Below are 21,888 nucleotides of genomic sequence, written 5' to 3' on the forward strand. Positions count from 1 at the left end.
ATGGCAGAAAAAGAGTAAGCCCCCTAGGAAAACCAGGATACAAATTGGATTGGAAAGGGTTAATATATTTAAGCATTGCTTATAGGCAAGAACAGCTCCATGCATTAATTGTACCCACGTTTAATGGCATAATCCCAGTTATCATTATACACACGGGACTAATAGGTTATTTAGAACATTCTGGTCCATTATTGTATGAGAGTCTAAGCCCTCTGTAGGATCCTCTGTTCCTCTCTGGGGTCTCCCCAACCATGAAGAAGGATATTTGTAAAACTAACATGAACTTACTGTAGACATGAAGAAGAATAGTTCTCTGAGTGGTCTTCCCCCTGGCGTTTGTCATCTCACATGTGATGCTCTCCTGGACATCATTTAGAGATGGGGTAAATGTTACAGTAGATGAATTCTCCCAGACGCCAGCCACATTACTCTTCTTCCATTGGATTACTAAGGATGTTGCAGAGCAGTTTCCTGGAGGAGTGCAGGTCAGGGTCTTATTTATACCAGCAATGACTGTCCCAGGATCTGAGATGACTGGTTCTTCTGTGAGATCTACAGAAGGAACAAGCGGTGAGATATAAGAATGTGTGAAAACGTATGTAACTCTGAGGGTGGCTTCAGACGGCCGTATGCACAACTACGCTAGCTTCTATAGAGCGTAATTGCTCATGAGCTTTTTTTTCCCTCTGGCTGTTCAGACTCTGCGCCACAGTGCTGGAGTTTGTAAAAAAAAACATGGGAAAATAGGTCCTGCCCTATCTCTCCCGCACGTAGTATTAACTAATACTACGCCTGAGAAAAGAACTAGTGAAAACAAAAGCATTAAAATTAATGGTTTTGTTTTGTCCCATTATGCGACCGTGATTTTCATGGCTGCATGACGGAACTAAAACACGTTCATCTGTTTAAGCCCTTATGTCTACTATAATGCATGCAGAGGGATAATTGTGAATCAACAGTTACATTCTGTATACTTTTACATTTCTGGTCACATGGATATAAATCATTAAAATTATAATGTCATATTGATGTTACTGGGTACAACTAATGTGGAGAAAGATTTGGAACTAAACTGTAGCAACTAGCGCCAGGCAGCTGCTGCCAAGCCAAGCAATCTCATGCCATGCCCATGGGCTAGAGACACATAATAAGAATATTTTGTGAACATACAAATGCCTCAAGAAATACTTTTGTCCTGTTATAGTTTATGGCCCCCTTCACAGTGTATTTGTGTACATAAAATTTGCATGTGCAAAAAGCAAAGAATAGACCCCATTGATGAGTTCGCTCACATGCACGTATTTTTCCTGTGCATTTGAGTTGCGCAAAAAACACACAGCATATTGTATTTCTCTACACATTTGCGCACCCAAAGTCCCCATAGAACTCAAGTAGAATGCGTAAATGCACGCAAAATGTGCTAGGTGATGCGCGAAAAACTGCTTAAGGGCTTATTTACACGAGTATATTAGTCAGCGTTTTAATGGCCGGCCGATATACGCTTCCATCTGAGCAGTGCCCCCCTTCTCTCCCCCTCACCGGCTATCTGTTTCTCTCCTCCACTCCGGCATTTGCAATAGGAGGGGGTGGGATGGGGGTGGAGTTAAGATCAGCTCTGTCCCACCCATTCGCATTACTGGCTGTGGACAAGGGGCGGGAAGGGGGCAGGAGCTTAGCTCCACCCTGTCGCACTCACTCCCATTGAAAACAGCCAGAGGGGAGGAGAGAGGCAGAGAGCCGGTGAGGGGGATGGAAGAGGGGGGGGGGGGGACTGCTCAGATGGAAGTGTATGCCGATATATGCTTGTGTAAATAAGCCCTAAGGGTACGTTCAGATGTGTGTATTTTCCTGTTTACATAAGCGAGAAGAAAACTGCGCGCCTATTAAAACCATGGAGTTCCTAAGAAGTGTTCATATGCCCGTGTTTTTACTGCATGCGAATGCGCACAGCAACGAAGAAAGGACATGCGTGGCAGTTTGCTCCGTACTGCGCTGCTCTTAACATTGGCTCCTATGGGACACGCTGCACGCGAATCCGCTCGAGTGAACGACCCAATAGACAGCAATGTAATTTATTTATTTTTTTATGCTAAAGCTAAATGCTTTTGTGTCTTTCCCTTTGCATGAAGCACTCCATGTTGTGTTCCGGATGTGTTTGGTTGTAAACACAAATAAACGATGTGCATCCATGAACTTTGTGCAGCCTGTTAAAAGTGTCTGGCTCCAAACTGTGCATTGTGTGTGCGGGTGTTCAATAGCATTTTTGCTTTATTAACTGTAGGTTTTATTTAAAATTTTTGGGCTTTTACATTTAGTTTAAACTTTGTCCACAAAGACATTGTATGATTTCTCTGTTATCTCTTTTTTTCATACCATTCTCATATGAAAATTTATGTTATTGTATTTTTTGGGCTCACACGCAAACATGCGCTCAAGGACATGCCTCCGTCTCTAGCTTGCTATCCTTCTGGTTTGCATTCATGACTAGGTCCCTACTTGATGTACGCACACATTTTTAGGCTCTTTCAGCCTCCTCCCCCTGCAGAGATGGACGCCGTATATGTAAAGATAGGGGCAAAGGTGACGTTAAAAGCAGAAGTCTTAAAAAAAATGTGCATGTGATCACAATTACCAATAGTCTCTGTAGTGATAAAAGACTTTCAATAAACCCTAGATGAGAAAAAAAGAGAAAAATTAACGGGGTGACAAACAGCAACCCCAAATCAAAAAAAAAATTAACGTTATACTCCTTTCTCTTTCCTATTCAAAGGAAGAGACATAGTAATCAAAAGTTCGCTGGGGCGCCAAAGAAATCGTGTGGCTCACAACTATCAATGCCTAAAATACTGGCGCCGTGTATATTTGCTGGGATGCTGATACAACTCAACGTATGGAGCGCATCTATGTGCGCTCCACGCAGCCAAATTGACAATTTCGAACACGCATATCACAAGCACGGACCTTCGTTCACGCGCATTTTTGCGTGCACGTTCCAACGCGCGCATGTACGCGCGGATTAGCGCATACGCATACGCTCGTCTGAACGCACCCTAATTGTGTAGGAAAAAAAATCACTTCTGGAACTCTTTGGACTAATTAGCCATTTCAATCGGTACTTCTTCGTTTACTGCACGCAAATGACCATGCCTTGTAGGCAAAAAGTGCAGCAAGATACGCAGATGCACGCAAAAAAAACATTGTTTATTCCTCAAATACGCAGTGCTCAGGCGTGCAAAATACCTATATGCTTGTGTGAAGGCGGTCTAATGAAAAAGCTGCAGCTCTCAATAAATCTGCATTTTCTTATCAGTAATTGATTTTTACTGACAAACGTAAGAATTTCCCAAACATTAAATTTCATTTCATTTGCTCCAACCAATCACCACACTGTAGTACATATGAATGATGTCTGATAATACTGTAGGAACCCTGAGAACTTACCAGGCACAGTAATAGTGGGTGTTACGTAACGATTGATATAATTAAGTCTCACTCCACTGCCCTTGTTTTCTTCAAATCTAAAGCAATATGTCCCGGCATCTCCTTTCCTGGCATCGGTTATTGTCAGGCTGCAGTCTCCAGAATCTGGGTTTCCTGTCAGATTGAAGTTTGTTCTTGTCCCAGGAATGGATTTATCATTACTAGCTACGATAGTACTTGGATTGTTGTTTAGGAGCAGCCTCCAGTATCCAAAGGAATTACTGAAGGTATTTCTATAATCAGCAGTAAAGTTACATGGAATCGTGACACAGAGACCCTCCTGTACACGGACACTAGGAGGCACGTTAATAGAATAGTCAGCCAACTGACATGTGATACCTGCAGAAGGAGAAAATATGTCATTATTCCATATCAGGTATTTTACATTTATCCAATAATCCACAAAAATAGAGGGTTTTTTTTAATCCTTGCTTCTCTTATAACTCAGTAAAACTCAAGCTAATGTAGCTAAGTATAGTGTGTGCTATATTTTGCTACAAGTTGCCTTTTGTCTAAGGATGAACACCCACTTGCGTTTTTCTTGCACGTTTTTTCACGCGATATCGCTGCGTTTTTGTACTGGACTGTCGGCAGCATGTGAACGAGATTTTTGTAAATCTCGTCCACTTTGCTTAGTCTCAGTTTTAAAAATGCAGCAGAATTTTCGTGTGGAGGGTCTGCATTGAAATTCCGTGGCAATTCTGCCCCATGTGAGTACAACCTGAGGGTGGGCACCAACTTGCGTTTTTCTTGCACGTTTTTTCATGCGATGTCGCTGCGTTTTTTTCACGCAATTGTCACTGGGGCTTTCTAATGTTAAAAACACATTGCAAGTTGGTGCTTTGCGATTTTTGTGCGATGCGTTTTTAACATTACAAAGTCCCATTGACAATCGCGTGAAAAAAACGTGCAAGAAAAACGCAAGTTGGTGCCTACCCTTAGGCTGTACTCACATGGGGCAGAATTGCCACGGAATTTCAATGCAGACCCTCCACATGAAAATTCTGCTGCATTTTTAAAACTGAGACTAAGTAGCAAAGTGGACGGGATTTACAAAAATCTCGTTCACATGCTGCCGACAGTCCAATACAGACGAGCCGCGCTAAAACTGACATGTGGCACAGAATTAAAATGCCATGTGAATTGTATCGCTGTTTCTGCTGTCTTCTCTCTATGGCCACCTGCAGACAGCCGGGTCGGATCATGCTGCGAATTCTCACAGTGTGATGCGGACCCGTGCCCCTGCACAGCCCTGCGGCTCACCCGCTCCTGGCGTCTCCTCTCTATGCTGTGTGCCAGCTGCCGCCCAGCTAGCGAATGTGCAGAGAGGAGTCGGCCCGTCACCAGTGACATTTCTGCGAGACCTGTGTTTTCACGCGAACAAATCATGGCCATCTGCCTAGGATTGTGTTATCTAATGCAATCCTATGGCAGAAGGCATGGGCGGAAATTCTGCGGGAAATCCCGCTGCAGTATTTCCGCCCGTGTTCAGGGGGCCTGTAGGGAGAGATTTCTGCAGTGGAACACAGGCTGAAAACCACTACAAAATCAGCGCCAAATGGCACAGGTTTTAAAGCAGTCATTCTGCTGTGGAAATCTCAAGGAATTTCCGTGCGGTCCGGCTTTGGCCATTCCGCGAGATTTCCATCCATGTAAACCCAGCCTTATAGTCTGCCAGTGCCAGCCCACCCTGATTACATCCTCAACAATCATTCTGCCGGATGCCTTAACCACGGATGCCTGCACATGACCGGGTCAGATTCCGCATGCAGGAGCCTGCAGCGGAATCCGGCTGTGATCGCGGCCGACATCCGAATCTGTCTTCTTTCATTTGCATCTGTATTGCAGATCATTTGGAGATTTTTTTCTAAATGTTTGACGCAAGTTAACGACGAGCTATCCGCAAGTTGCAGATAGGCCACAAGTCGAACGGCTTCCATTGACTTTTGTGCAGATACCGCACAAAAATAGAGCATGCTGTGATTTTTTTCCTCCACTCGTGAAAATCGCAATTCGTTTCTGCAAGGGTGCAGGAAGAAGTGATTTTCCATAGCATGCTATGAATAATACTTGCTGTGAAACCGCGGTGCAGACGCCGACCGTGGATTCTGCAATGCAAATCCATTCATGTCCAGGGTATTTTCAGACTATTCAAACTCTGCACTATTGCGTGCGAGTTTGAAAACAAAAGTGGGAAGAGAGGTCCTGCCCTATTTTTCTCGCGTGTAGTATTAATGCCCACGAATCCCAGGACTAAAACACACCCATATGTCTCAGCCCCCTAAATATCATAAAAACACAGCAAAGCAAAAAGGACTAAGCAGGATACGGAGACGTGTTATGCAGACATTAATGTGGACAGCGAAATGTAATGAGGTATCTACATGCACTGCTGCAATTTGTTTTAGGGGTCAAAAGATGAGGACACATTAAGGGCGGTCTCACACGGACGTGTTTGCGCGCACAAAACCTGTGTGCGCAATGCGCAGAGAATAGAACCCATTGATTTCAATGGGTTCATTTTCATCGTTGCTCTATCTTTGTGCACATTTGGGCATCAAAGGCCCCGGTGCCCAGAGGAACCCATGTGGGGTGCTCACCCGGCACACGTGCCATTGTGTATTATGCTGCACATTTTCGCAGGGAAAAGTACACACCAGGGACTAATTAAGCCGCAGAGCCTCTTTAATCAAAGTGTAGGTGTATCCCGCGCCAATGTGAACAATTCCAGTCTGTGCCAAAAGTGCAGTAAAATGTGCAGATACTTGGGGCTATCGCGTGTGTTTTGCACATTCGCCCGTGTGAGTCTGTCCTAACAGGAACATATTGTTGACTATTAACCCTGGCCCCTAGTGTAGAATACAGAGGCCCTGCCCTAGACTGCCAAGTTAGTAACATTGACCCCCTTGACTTCCTTGGACCACTGCAGAAGTTTTAATTACTATGGAATATTATTTTCCTATTTTATATCAGCAAGATACCCATATGTTGTACTTACCTTCCCAGAAGAGAGGCAGGATAATCACAAGACCGACCCACATGCTGCTGTGCTTTATGTGTCTCATCTTGATTCTGAGATGAACCTTAGGGTAAGACCATGTATGGATTAAAGATTCTTTGTAACAAATTAGTTCTTGCTTTATGTCTGTCCTGTTGGGAGTCCTATAAGAGTAACACAGGAGTAACATATATGGCAGAACATCTTACATCACTATTATGATGACTACATCATATTCTACTATGACTGATATAAAACTGCTGTAACTATACGGCTTCTGCAGGCTTTTTCTTTGCACTGAGATTGTTTCTCTGCTTGTACAGATTTGTTACACATTATTCAGCACATCCAGAAGAATAATTTTGTGTCGCTCAGCGGTACTTATAATGTTGTGGTTACCTTATTCCATTACTTAGTGGGAACAGAGACAGACGGGGCAACAGATCTGTTCACACTAAGCAATCGAATAAAGTAACCACAACATTATAAGTCCCGGTGAGCACCGCAAACTCATTCCTCTAGATGTGCTGTAAACTCTGCTCTGAACGCTGTTTGCTGATCTTCCCCAGAACCTACACACCCCAGAATAGTGAGACGGCTGAGATATTGCAGCGTGCCGCCATTACTTCTGTGTGGTGATTTGTTACATGTTATTTCTGCAACCACTAGAGGAGCGAACTGTACAGAGTTATTACAGGGCCATTACAATCTGCACCAGCTGGATAAATCTGTCTTCACTTTGCTCCCCAATTTGCCAATTTCCTGCGAAAATACATCTAACAAATGAGTGTATACGGGGATCAATGTGGCAAAAAGGGCTTCTCTATTACAACAGAGCCTCGTGTGGTACAGAGTCTTAAGGCAGCAGAGATGAAGTCCTAAGCTCTCACTCACGACCCGAAGGTTGCGGATTCAATCCCCGTGTGGTTCGGGTAGCTGGCTCAAGGTTGACTCAGCCTTTCATCTTTCCGAGGTTGGTAAAATGAGTACCCAGCTTGCTGGTTGGTAAAAGATGACTGGGGAAGGCAATAGCAAACCACCCATCAACCTAGGAGTCAGTTATTGCTCGGTGCTTGCTCCAGGGAACTTTACCGTTACCATTATAATATAGTATTCACACGCAGAGAAGAGTACCCATTGATTTCTCAAGCATGCAAAAAAATAGAACATGCTCCAAAGGGCCCATAGTCTTTAGGGATTGCTCAAATGCGCACACAATATACAATGGTATGTGCAAAATATAGCATTAAACTGCAGGGAAAAGAACACATCTCAACCTCATTAGCCTTTTAAATCAGGGAGGGTGCCCCTTGCCCATGTGAACATGCCCTGCGTATGCAAAAAAGTACAGTAAAATGTGCAAATTTTCACACCCTGTGGGAAGGAACCTTCATTGTCAAAAAGAACCAAGTCCCTAGCATGAGTTGTCGGTAAGTTTCTCTGTGTGATTGTAATGTTGATACAATCACACAGAATGAAAAGATAATTTATTGTGGAAAACTGAACCCTTGAAGGGAGGCTCTAGTACCCTGTTGTACTGCCTCGAGCTTGGATACAAGATGTACAGGCCACCATAGAGGCTCTAGTACCCTGTTATACCGCCTCTAGTTTGTATACAAGATGTGATATGGGTCGGCATGAAGGCTCTAGTACCCTGCTGTACTGCCTCTAGCTTGAATACAAGATGTATGGGCCGCCATGGAGGCTCTAGTACTCTGTTGTACCGCTTCTAGCTAGGATGCAAGATGTGATACAGGCGGGTATGGATGCTTTAGTACCTTGTTGTATTGATTCTAGCTTGCATGCAATATGTGATACAGATGGGTATGGAGGCTCTAGTGTAGTACCCCAGAGTTAGGTACTACAGTGTGCATGACTTGAATGTTTTGTGCTCATAATCTGCTTTTCCATTCACCACTGTGCCCTAATTACTAACAGGTCCCCATTCTCATTCTTTCTTCTGTCACCTAGAAACAGCTGGGGGAGTGGTTAGTCAGGTAGTAAAAAGTGAGAGAGAGCCTGTGATTAGAGGATCAGCCACCTGCACAAGTTAGGTGAGAGGAAACAGATAAAAAGTGAGAGGGGTTGGAGTTGAGGCAGTCTGAGCCTAAGAGGGAGAGAGAAGGAGGAAGCTTAAGGAAGAAGCAAGAGGCCAGTGTGGTGGGAAGGTGGAAAAAGTGTGAGTACTAAAGCCAGTTTATGTTGAACGTACAGAAAATCAGCAGGAGATAGATGTTAAGTAAGGAACAAGATAGAAAGAAGAATTGATAATCGAAAAATAGTGAAAGTGAGAGAGAATGAAGAATATTAGAGAGAAAATCTGGAATATAAATCAATGTGGACAAAGGTATTTTTCAACCATTATCTCCAAATGTATGAAGAAGTAATCCTGGTATTTAACTATCATCATCTAGGGGACTTGTTAAGTGCCAACTTATTAAGGTAATTTTATTTATTAATTATTATGAGCAAGCTGGGTACTCATTTTACCGGCTTCAGAAGAATAGAATGCTGATTCAACCTTCAGGTCATGAGCGAGAGCTTAGGACTGCATACTGCTGCCTTAACACTCTGCACCACAAGTAGAGTGTGCAAGAGTAATGCAAACTGTATAACTGCCACTAAGTGAAGATCTCTCTCTGCAAATAAAATGTTATTTTGTTTTACTGCTTAATCCTGTCTCCTGGAGTCCCATCACTGAACCATCTACACTGAGGTACCACACTACTCTCCAGGAAGATAGGACAATTTCCCTTTATATTTTATTTTTACACTTTACTTATTATTTTGTCTGGCACAGTTTTCAGCCTGTATATGGACTGGTGTCACAAACTTGATAATCTTACCATCATACACTGCCTGAATTCACGAGTAACACCAAACGCCAAACTAGAGCACCATTCACACTGCAGCGTTTTTTCCTGCAGGCTCGGATTAAGAAGCGGTGCCACCGATGCTGCCCTTGCTGTCATCCGAACCCCTCCTCGGTCCTGCCAGCCTGTGGGGCGCTACACTAGAACCCTGTTGTACAGCCTCTAGATTGATACAGGCGGGCATGGAGGCTTATAGGTTTTATATAGTATCCTGCAGCATATCGGTCTACTTTTGCTGTAACTGAGTCTCTAGATCGTGCAAACACATAGGCAGTCAAAGTTGGTCTCATACATGTACTATTGATAATAAATCTAGTGACCGGACAGGCCATAGAAGTGTAGCAGTCTTGTGGAGACATTTCTTTGATACCCTTGTTGTGTGCAGCCGAGCATTATCCTGCTAGAACATGCCTCTTGGAAGCCCTGCCATGAGAGGCAACCTATGTGGCTGCAGGATGTCCTGAACATATTGCTAAACTGTCATTGTCCCTCGTACCACTACTGGGGGTGACTGACTGTCATATGCAGTGGCCCTCAGACCATCAGTGGGGTGGGGGGGGGGGGGAGTGCTGCTCTATAGCCAGGTCAAAGGTGGAACCATTTTTAGGGCCTCTAATGGTGTCGTCAAATTGTTCCAGACTCAGTTTTGATAACAGTCACAGTTGCAGATATCAAGTATGTATTCAAGCCTTACAATTAACATTGTCCCAAAGTTAAGCCTTTGTTGTGTTACACTATTAACAAGTCAGCTTAGTCCCTAAAAAGTCACCATTGGTGTGCACAGTGTTCAACTTTTAATGAGTCTGACATCACTACCAACACAATGCTGGAGAAACTCTTGATATCCTCCAGTGCGCTCTGATTCATTGTATCTAAAGCACAGTACCAAATCCTCTCTCTTGCAGATGATCGCTCCTCAATTTGCTGCCCTACTGCGCGCTTTAGGCACTCTCTGTTGTATATTTCACAGATCCAGACCCTCTCCAGTCATGTAACTTGGGGTACCTGCATCCCCTCAGCAGCTCCCGATTCGCAGCCTGACTTTCTACAACAGCTCTGTAGACTATTACACTCAGCTATCTCTTTTGCCACAAAGCAGTCCTGCTCTCTTGAAAGCCTCTGCCCCTGCCAGAGCAATAGCACTGCCCACAACAGGCTGCTCTCTGAAAGCTGCACACCACCATCACCACTGACGCAGCTTAAAAATCAAGTTTTTTACATACTATGTAATGCCCAATCAAACATAGACTGAGGAGCATGCTCATTTTAAATTGTCACACATTTTGTTACAAAATTTGTTGCATCTCATAGCTGGGCCATTTCTATGGCAAAAGTTTAACGCTTTAGGAGAAATCCCTTACAGTATGTGACACCAAGACATTAACAGCAGATCCTTTAAGTCCTATAAGTTGTGAGGTGCAGCCTCCATAGATTGGTGTCGATTTTTTCAGCACATCCCACGGATGCTTGATTGGATTGAGGGGGCTCCCCCTGTCACCCATTGGACCCCTGCAATGTGATCACAGTGTCCCATTGGGTCTCTATGGCACCCTGGAGACTTGAATATAGCCTCTGGGACTTCCATCTACATTGGCCTATGAAGCTCAGCCTCTGGCTGAACTTCATACGCTTTTTAATGCAATACTATACTGAAGTATAGTAGTGTATTAGAATAACGATAACATATGCTTATATTGAAGTCTCCTAGTGGGACAAATATAACAAGTTTTTAAAAAGTATGAAAAATAGTAAAAAAAACCTAAAAATAGAAAATTCAAAAACCCACATATTCCCCTTTACTATGTAAAAAAAATAAAACAAGTCTGATATGCAGTATCGCTGCGTTTGTGATGACCCAGAGAAAAAAAAGACACCCATCCTCAGTGCAAACCATGAAAAAAAATGACAAATAAATGACAAAAAGCTCACCTTACAAAAAACGGAATAGAAAGTGATCAACGCGTTGCATGGACATCAACAAATGGTGCTACTAAAAAGTACAACTCATTCCGTGAAAAACAAATTAACAGCACCATTGACAAAAAAAATGAAAAATGTTAAGGGCCTTTGTATACAGCAATAAACAAAAAAGTAACAAAAAACAAACTAGATAAATTGGTATTTATTGACATAATCGTACTGACTCAGAATGCATTTAACATATTATTTGCACTGGACGGTGAATGCCGTTAAAAATGAAGAAGAAGAAAAAGCATACCAGAATTGCATACATTTTTTAATCTAGCATCTATAAAAAAAATTGAATGAAAAACACTATATGTTATATATATACATATATATATATATATATATATATATATATATATATATATATATATATAAAAATATTATATGTTCCCAAAAATTGGGTAATGAAGACTAGAGCTCATCCTGCAAAACACAAGCCTTTATAGAGCGCAGTCGGTGGACAAATAAAATTGTCATGGCTCTTGGAATGCGACAACACACGAGTAAATCTTAAAAACAAAAAAGTGGGGTTTTTTGTGTACAAAAATAGAAAAACACAATAGAAAAAACTGTATAATCTTGGTATTGCTGGAATTGTGCTCACCCAGATAATAATGTTTTCACATTATTTATTTTGCATTTTGAATGCTGTAAAAATGAAATTTAAAAAGCGGCCCATGAGAGAGGCACGAGCAGCAGATAGATGCAATATTCACATACTCAGGTCCAGAGGATGCTCCTGTACTCAGAGCCACATAAAAGACAATGTTTCAGCTGATGGCTTAAAAAAGGCGGGCTGCACCAGCTGAAACGTTGTCTTTTATGTGGATCTGAGTAAAGAAGCATCCTCTGGACGTGAGGATGTGAATATTGCACCTATCTGCTGCCCATGCCTCTTTCAAGGACTGTTCTGATTTACTGATCCATGGCCGGGATCCTACATTGAGCGTGCAGTTTTTATATGCTTCCCACAGGAAGTGGTGTATTTGTGTGCTGCTGTCTACATTGTATACTATTTGAACTTTTAAAAGCAAATAGCAGAATTTCTCCCCCCTTTCCTAAAAAAAAATAATAAATGTTATACAATACATTATATGTACCTAAAAGTGATGCCATTAAAAAATACAGCTTGTCTTATAAAACAATATATGGCTACGCAAAAAGGCTTTGCCACTAAGGGGTTAAGTAATTTGTGCTTCAGTAGCTCCTCTATGGGATGGGACCAGATAGAATAGTCTGCACTCCCCTGGACATCATAGAGCATTGGTTACCCATGATGCTGTCACCGGCTCACTACGGTACTTCACTTCCTCGGACAATTGGTCATGTATGGGCCGTGTACCTAAGGGCAATTTGATTACTTCTGATCTAATTAACCACCCATCTCCTTCAGGGCTCCTTCACAGGGGCGCAGCGATTTTTGGCCGGCTGTGTCACGGCCACAGCGCTACCGAACACTGCATGAACAAGAGGAAGCCATGACCAAGTCGGAGACAGTGGAGATCTCCCCTGCATAGTGTCAGAAATACGGGCTATACACATTGTATGCAGTTCTAGGATGCCTTTGTATGGCACTGTATTAGGCCGGCTGCACATGGGCATATTTGCATTGCGCACTTCAGAGTAGGCGTCCGCCTCCGGATCCCACAGCAAATACCGCCCTCATCATGCTATTGCAAAACGCTTTTTCGTGCACACGAGCGGCAATCAATTGCGGAGTCTGGCTTTGCTGTGTGCAGACGGCCTTACAGAGGTAGGCCTCATTCACACAGCCGTGTTTTTAGCGCAAAATAGGCGCGTGAAAAGATTGCGTCTAATAAAACTAATAGTTTCCTATAGAAAGGTTCACATGAAGGAATTTTAGACATGCAAAATACTCGCACCTAACAAAGAAAGGACATGCAATCTCAAAGCTCTCTTCTAAGGTCTGTGCTGCGTGAAAAGATAGGACCTGACCTATCTTTGGTGTGTGATATGCAGGAGTTTCCATAGACTCCTATGGGAGCTGGATAACACGTAACACGCGTGAATGGGCAATTTCACAGCTAATTAAGCTTGAGACTTAATTGCTGGAAATCACCCATTCATGCGATTTTTGCATGAGCGAGATGCAAAAGAGCCCTAAGAATGTATTTCCTTTCCCAGCTGTATATAGAAACACCCTGTGTTCACACCTGGCAATACTCATTAGGTAATGTAAGTAAGATATATGCAACATAAGGGTGCTATTACATGAGTGCTAGCGGCTACCCTTAGTGCTCGCATTTACCTGACCATTGCTGGGCTACACCAGTGTAGCCTGGAAATTAATGATATCACACACCATATCTATATAAAACATTCTGCAGTCTCTATATAAAGGTAAGTAATAGTCTGCACACACCTGGTAATGTATAAAACAATGGGAATATAACGCATGGCCCCTCTGACGGACCCCCCTGTACTGTTACCTCCCACTGAAGTAATTCTTACCATGCTTCCTCTTTCCTCCTTTTCTGCTTCCTAGAAAGCTCTTACTTGCACTCATGACTTAATATGGAAACTTTCACACCAGACAGAATATTCCACAACAGCGCTGCTAATCTGCCGTCCCTCAATTCCAGAGCAAAATTTGCACAACTTACTGAGTATTTTGATGCAGAATTGCCACACCAAAATCTGCACATTAGCAGTGTGTATTTTGGGGCTGAATATTCTGCTGGAGGACGTATTCTGCAACGCGGTTGTGTAATATTCCGTCCTGTATGAAAGATCCCTGATATCTCTCCGTCTTGTAATTTCCTCCGGTTGCTCTTCCTTCACTTCCTCTTTTTTACATGTAATCTTCTCTGCGTTTGTTTTATGAAGCATAAGAGATGATATTTGCATAGGGACATTCCTTGTAATCTGCTTGTACAAATATAGCTAATGTTAACCCATTATGATAACTGCTATATACAACAATACCGTAAATGGAGTAATCATGATGTGTCAGTCATGCTGACGATTGCTATATCTGTAGATTTTAACACATGTAATAAGATGAAAGCAAAACCCTCATGCTTCACCGCTGCTCTTCCAAAAATCAATTTGTACCACCAACTTGTCAAATAATCAAGAAGAATAAATGTAGCTGAGCTAAATCTCTTATTTAACGGGTATTTCTTTGCAATGTAATACATTATATTATTATAATATGTTTTTAACCCCTTTATGACCAAGCCTGTTTGCTCCCTAATGACCAAGCCAAATTTTGGAAATCTGACATGTGTCACTTTAACACAGAATAACTAATTTTTTCACATTTTCAACTGCAGTATTGTAAATATGTGCAAACATACTGTACAAAGTTTAGATAAGGTATATGTTTCCATTTGTTTGCTCTACTTTGGAGGCACACATTAGGAAATACAAATTTAACATTAATTATCAACATTTTGAGGAACACTTTGTTTTCCTGCACCAAGCCAAGATTGCAAAGGCTCATGGGTGTCAGAATAATAGATACCTCCACAAATGCTACATTTTAAAAACTACACCCCTTAATATATTCATGAGGAGGGTCAGGGTATTTTGAGCCCACAGTTTTTTTTCAGGAATAATGCAATTCAGGGGAGAAAAAATAAAATTTCATATTTTTGCAAACATGTAATTTTTAAAGGCATAATTTTTTCTATAGCGCACATATAAATGAAGACTTTCACTCCAAAATGGATACCCCTGTTTGTTCTTTGTTCAGAAACACACCTATTGTGGCCCTCATCTTATGTGTCTATGCACAACGGGGCCCAAACCGAAAGAAGCAGCCGGTGGCTTTCAGAACAGAAAATTTGCTTGAAGGCGTTTTAGGCCCCTTAGCACACTTGTAGAGCCCCTGAGCGGCCAAAATGATAGAGAATAGAGATGAGCGAGCACCAAAATGCTCGGGTGCTCGTTACTCGGGACGAACTTTTCGTGATGCTTGAGGGTTCGTTTCGAGTAACGAACCCCATTGAAGTCAATGGGCGACCCGAGCATTTTTGTATATCGCCGATGCTCGCTAAGGTTTTCATTTGTGAAAATCGGGGCAATTCAAGAAAGTGATGGGAACGACACAGAAACGGATAGGGCAGGCGAGGGGCTACATGTTGGGCTGCATCTCAAGTTCCCAGGTCCCACTATTAAGCCACAATAGCGGCAAGAGTGAGACCCCCCCCCCCCCCCCCACTGTCAGCGTAAAGATCGTTCTCCTCTGCCATAGCTGTAACAGCTGTGGCAGAGAAGAACGATGTTTGCCCATTGAATTCAATGGAGCCAGCAATACAGCAGGTTCCACGGAAAGCAATGGGCTGCCGGCGATCGCGGGATGAATTGTCGGGAAGGGCTTAAATATATAAGCCCTTCCCTGCAATTCATCCAGAAATGTGTTACAATAAAAATATATACCGGCGTATAAGGCGACGGGCGTATAAGATGACCCCCCAACAGTCACCTTATACGCCGGGAATACAGCGGAGCAAAGAATAAAAATCATAACTCACTTCACCGGGTGTTCTGCGGTGCTCCTGCAGGCTGTCGCTCCCTCCTGGTCCCCGGCAGAGCATTGCTTTCTGGACGCAGTGGTTGAAATCCCCGCCTCCAGAAACACACGTGCCTTCAGCCAATCACAGCCATTCAATGACATCATTGTCATTGGCTGTGATTGGCTGAAGGCACGTGTGTTTCTGGAGGCGGGGATTTAAAGCCCTTCGTAGAGAAAGCAATGCTCTGCCGGGGACCAGGAGGGAGCGACAGCCTGCAGGAGCACCGCAGAATGCCCGGTGAAGTGAGTAATGATTTTTATTCTTTGCTCCGCTGTATTCCCGGCGTATAAGGTGACAGTTGGGGGGTCGTCTTATACGCCCCGTCGCCTTATACGCCGGTATATATTTTTATTGTAACACATTTCTGGATGAATTGCAGGGAAGGGCTTATATATTTAAGCCCTTCCCGGCAATTCATCCCACGATCGCCGGCAGCCCATTGCTTTCAGTGGAACCTGCTGTATTGCTGGCTCCATTGAATTCAATAGGCAAACATCGTTCTTCTCTGCCACAGCTGTTACAGCTGTGGCAGAGAAGAATGATTTGTCTTCTATATGTTCTCAGTGGGGTTGGCGCTGCTGCCGCCGGCCCCATTGAGTGCATATAGAGAAGAGAACAGAAATCGCAGATCGCACATAGGTGCGATCTGCGATTTCTATGGCCTAAGAAGGACCGTTGGGGTTCTTGAAGCCTAAAATCACTCCTAACACTCTCCCTATAGCAGCTCCACCAAGATACCACTTTCCCTGAGCTATGTCAGAACGCATCTGTGGCGAGCCGCGGGAGGGGCAGATTTTAATACTCGGGTGACACCTAATCTCGCCAGCCACTCACTGCAGGGGGGTGGTATAGGGTTTGAACGTCACAGAGGGACGTTGTAATGCCTTCCCTGTCTTTCTATTGGCCAGAAAAGCGCGCAAATTTCTCAGGGAAGAAAATGAAAGTAACCCGAACATCGCGTGGTACTCGTCACGAATAACGAGCATCTCGAACACCCTAATACTCGAACGAGTATCAAGCTCGGACGAGTACGTTCGCTCATCTCTAATAGAGAACCCCCACTAATGACCCAATTTTGAAAACTAGACCCGTAGCAAATTCATCTAGGGGTGTACTGCATACTTTGACCCAACAGTTTTTGAATACATTTAATCAAAGAGGAAGAAAAAAGTTACGATTTTCATTTTTTTGGCTATTCTGTCATTTTAAAAACAGTTTTTTTTGTACAGCACCCATATGAATAAAGACTTATACCCCCAAATGAATACCTCTGTTTGTCCCATGTTCAGAAACATACTGTGGCCCTAATCTTATGTCCGTATGCACAGCAGGGCCCAAACTAAAAGGAGCATTAAACCTCACTTTTTTTTACTTTTCCGTGATCACCGTGGCCCTTGGTCACTGCTCCAGGCTCTCGGCTTCCTTTAGTAGCCAGGGGCAAGGAAATTTTAAATTTCCCAGACCCTCGCCAGCTTCTGCGTTCATGTCTGCGATTTTGCTGACAGGTTCAAGTTGGGGAAAGGTCTACGGATAAAGATCCCATTGGATAACAGCAATCACATGACCAGGGACCGTGTACCACATACCGTAACCCCCCATGAAATCTCCAGGCTCTCGGCTACGTTTGGTAGCCAGGTGCAGGGAAATGTTAAATTACCCCGACGTTTACGTCTAGCGCGCATGCGTAGAAGACAATGTGATGTCTTGGAAGGACCAAGTCGTTGCGGGACATCGCAGAGGATGGGTGTGAGTTTTTTCAGCTCCTCTCATGGATACGATCCATGAGGGGAGCTGAAACTTTTACTTTATTTTACTTTTCCCTGATCGCCGGTATCCATTGGATAGCGGCAATCACAGGTCTGGGGACTGTTGACCTGGTGACATCTCTAGCCTCTCAGCTACCTTCAGTAGCTCAGAACCAGGAGATTTCAAATCTCTCATGATGACCCGGTCTTCTGCGCATGCGCCGACATTTCTTTTTGCATACACAGAAGATGGCGACAGATCCTTTTTGGAACAGATCAACACGGGACATCACGAAGGAGAGAGGTGTGTAGTTTCAGCTACCCTGATGGATCGTATGGTGGGGGACTGAAACTCTAACCTTTTTTCACTTTTTGTTTACTTTCATGCAATCGGCGTTATCCATTGGATAACACTGATCGTATGACCGGGGTTCAGATGTCCCGACCCTCCGTGACAACTCCAGGTTGTCGGCTACCTCTGGTAGCTGATAGCAGGGGCTGTCACGTCCACAGCCCATGTGGCTTTAATCCCCAGAGCAAGCGTGTTATGGATTAAAGTCCACTAAAGCAGGATGTAAAAACACTATGGGGTGGTCACTAAGGGGTTAAATGACACTAATAAACTCAGCTCTGCTACATGTTGTGGGAGTTCCACCACCCTAAGGACAGAGCTGCTAGAGGACAATAATATAGGAAAAATCTCAGTAGAGAATGGTTCTATGATCTGGAACAGCTTTATAACGCTCCACCTGAAAGGCCTTGTTAAAAAAAAAGTAGGAAGTTATCAGTAGAGGTTCTGTACACAGTGAACTGCAAGGCATGACAGAGAAGAAGATACACCCTGTGCTGGGACATATGTTCTGGTATGCTGATGTCAGTAAGGCCATGCTTAAAGGGGTTTTATCATGACTATAAAAACTTCTCCAGCTGCTGGGTCCATCATAAAATAAAAAAATAGATCATACTCCCCTCTCCTCAGACCTCCAAAGAGGAGCTGAGTGGTTTACATTGTGCTGGCTTCTGGTTAGACACCTGGGCAGAAGCCCGTGACCGCTATGGCCAATCATAGGCTGCAGCGTTACTATCAGCACTCCTGGCATCAATACTTATATCCTGGGCATCATGATGCGAGGAGTTTGGGGTTGTATGTCCTTTGACATCTGGCCTGCATGTGCCCTACTTGGGAGGCTCCTCGAAACATGAACTACCACATGGTCGATCAGATAACCCTGGTCCCCCTGCGGCTTGAGGTTCACATTTCCATCCCCACCTGCCTAGCCCAACCACCCTTCAACTATACAAGTTCTTGGTGGTGGAAAAAGGTGAAAGGCTTTGAAGATTTGTGCCAGCATTTTTGTATTTAAATAGGTTTTGTCTTTTAGTGCTAAGACTGCAAGTCCCACCTCTTTAACTAATGACCTGAACGATGTTAGTCCAGGTGATTAGACCAGTTGGACCAGGTCTTAAGGATATAATACAGTAAATAAATTGCATTACAAGCATATGAATAAAGGCCCCTTAAGATTATTGCTAAATTGGCCGAATGAGTGAGCAAATTGACGATATTTTTGCATAAATTACATGTAAAGATGATGGCTTTTAATCATCTCTATTTCACTCTTTGCTAAATTATTATTTGTTTGCTCAGGTGGGCATGTGGTTATGCGAGGGATTATCTGTCCAGCAGATTCCATTGTCTTCTCCCAGCATGAGTCTCATTGTGTATGCAAGACAAACAAACACTTTCCCCCTTGAGTGGCGGGTTTCTTGCCACCCTATCGTGCCCACCAGGGCAGGTTTTTTAAATGGTCTAATCATTTAATTTCAACTAATTTTGCAGTCGCGTTCCAAGAGCCATAACTTTTTCATTTTTCCATTGACCAGGCCATATGAGGGCTTGTTTTTTGTGGGACAAGTTGTACTTTTTGATGACATCATTTTTGGGTATATATAATGTATTGCATAACTTTTATAAAAACATTTGTAGGGAGATTGGGGGAAAAAAAAGAAATTCTGCCATTTGTTTTTTTGGATTTCGTTTTCACGGCGTTCAGTGTGCAGAATAAATAATGTGATAATATTATTCTCTGAGTCAGCACGATTCTGGTGATACCAAGTTTATACAGTTTTTATGTTTCGCTATTTTTGTACATTTTAAGCATTTTTTTTTTAAAGGTTTGCTTTTGTGTCGCCACATTCCAAGAGCCGCATTAATTTTATTTTTCCATTGCCAGAGCTCTAGAAGGCCTTGTTTTTTGCAAGATGAACTCTAGTCTTCATTTATCTATTTTTTTGGAACATGTAAAATTTTGATCGCTTTTTATTCCATTTTTTCTAGTGGCAAGATTAACAAAATCTGTAATTCTGGCATGTTTTTTATTTTTATTTTTTCCTGCATTCTCTGAGCAGTATAAATAATATATTAAAGTAATTCTACAGGCCGGTACGATTATGACAATACCAAATTATAATGGTTATTTTTCTTTTTCATGACTTTTTCACACTTTAAAAAAAAAGTAATAAAAGTTTAAATCACCCTCCTTTTGCCATATCTATAATAAAAAAATCAAAATCCTAAAAGAAAAATACAAATTTGGTATTGCCACGTCCATAAATGTCCAATCTATCAAAGTAGTCCATTATTTACCCCGCACAGTGAACGTGGTCCAAAAAATAAAAATAAAGAACACTACACATGCACTTTTTCAGTCACCCTGTTTCCCAGAAAAATGCAATAAAAAGCGAACAAAAAGTTGTATGTATTCAGGATTGGTACCAACGTAAACTTAAGCCCTCACTTAGCTACGTTGACAGAAAAATAAAAAAGTTATTGCGCGCAGAAAATGCAGCAGAAAATAATTTTAAAAAATTAAATGTCTTTGAAAAAAATACAAGTACTACAGCAAAAAAAAAAACCTATACAAGTTTTGTATAATAGTAATTGCACTGACCCATAGAATAAAGTTATCAGGTCATTTTTGTTGCAGTTTGTGCGCCGTAGAAACAAGACGCACTGAAAGATGGCGGAATGTCTTTTTTTTTTCATTTTACTCCACTTAGAATTTTGTAAAAGTTTTTCAGTACATTATATGGTACTTTAAATAGCACCATTGAAAAATACAACTCGTCCCGCAAAAAACAAGTCCTCATACAGCGATGTCAATGGATAAATAAAAGAGTTATGATTTTTTAAACGGGGGGAGGAAAAAAAGAAATGAGGAAAAAAGAAAAAAAAGGAGCCATGTCATTAAGGGGTTAAATAATGTACCAACTTCCTTCTCTGGGTCATTACGACACACGGATACTACATGTGTGATTTTATTTAAATTTTTTACAAAGTAAAGAGAGACAAGTGTTTATTTTTATTTTTTTTATAATTTTTTTACTTTTGTTTTTTTTTTTTTAATTTTTTTTAATTTTTGTCCCTTTAGGGGACTTCCACAGGGACCCACCTGATCACTTTCCGGGGGTCCGATTGGTGACAGCTAGAGATGAGCGAATTTACTCGTTTCGTGTATTTACTCGATCGAGCACCGCGATTTTCGAGTACTTCAGTACTCGGGTGAAAAGATTCGGGGGGCGGGGGGAGGTGTGGCGGCGCGGGGGGTAGCAGCTGGGAACAGGCGGGAGCCCTCTCTCTCTCCCTCTCCCCCCCACTCCCCACTGCAACCCCCCACTCACCCACGGCGCCCCCCGAATCTTTTCGCCCGAGTACGGAAGTACTCAAAAATCGCCGTGCTCGGGCGAAAAAGGGGCGTGGCCGAGTAGGCTCGCTCATCTCTAGTGACAGCTCTTTACATGCTGTAGTGACAGCCCTTTACATGCTGCAGTCACATAGACTGCAGCATGTAAAATGTTAACACAGCAAAGATCAGAGGTTTTCTCTGATCTCTGTTTTAAGAGCTGGTGCCTGGCTGTCCTCTGACAGACAAGCAACAGCTCTCCCTGCCACAGAGACCGTCGACTTGCTTCTGACAAGCCGATGGTCTCTATGGCAACCTATAAACAAAGCAGGAGACTTAGAAGCAGAAGATTGCCGGCATATCGGCAATATCTTCTGCTTCTGTTGTTCAAAGCCCTTGCTTTGTTCTCTGTGGGACTGTGCAGGCAGAGCACAATGACACAGCTTTTGGCATTGTGCTCTGCAGCTCCCATAGTGACACATAGCCCAGAAATCTTCCGGGCTATATCACTATCGGCAGTGGAGCTCGTCCCGGAAAATTTCCGGGCGTGCCACTCAAGGGGTTAAAAGATAGTTTGAGGATGGATTGTATGCGGGCTAA

General features: G+C 42.9%; 1 protein-coding gene across 1 annotated transcript in view; it reads right to left on the reverse strand.

Moving 5' to 3' along the window:
• The window catches only part of LOC136632278 (sialic acid-binding Ig-like lectin 13), a 122,173-nt gene that overhangs the window by 30,974 nt on the left and 69,311 nt on the right, over positions 1-21,888 (reverse strand). Inside the window, exons 3-5 of the mRNA XM_066607054.1 lie at positions 6,479-6,642; positions 3,442-3,819; positions 289-552 (exon numbers count right to left, since the gene is read on the reverse strand). Of these exons, the coding sequence (XP_066463151.1) occupies positions 289-552; positions 3,442-3,819; positions 6,479-6,642 (806 nt within the window). The remainder of the gene's footprint in view (positions 1-288; positions 553-3,441; positions 3,820-6,478; positions 6,643-21,888) is intronic.

Source organism: Eleutherodactylus coqui, chromosome 6 (assembly GCF_035609145.1).
Source record: "Eleutherodactylus coqui strain aEleCoq1 chromosome 6, aEleCoq1.hap1, whole genome shotgun sequence".
In the NCBI taxonomy this organism is placed as follows: Eukaryota; Metazoa; Chordata; class Amphibia; order Anura; family Eleutherodactylidae; genus Eleutherodactylus; species Eleutherodactylus coqui.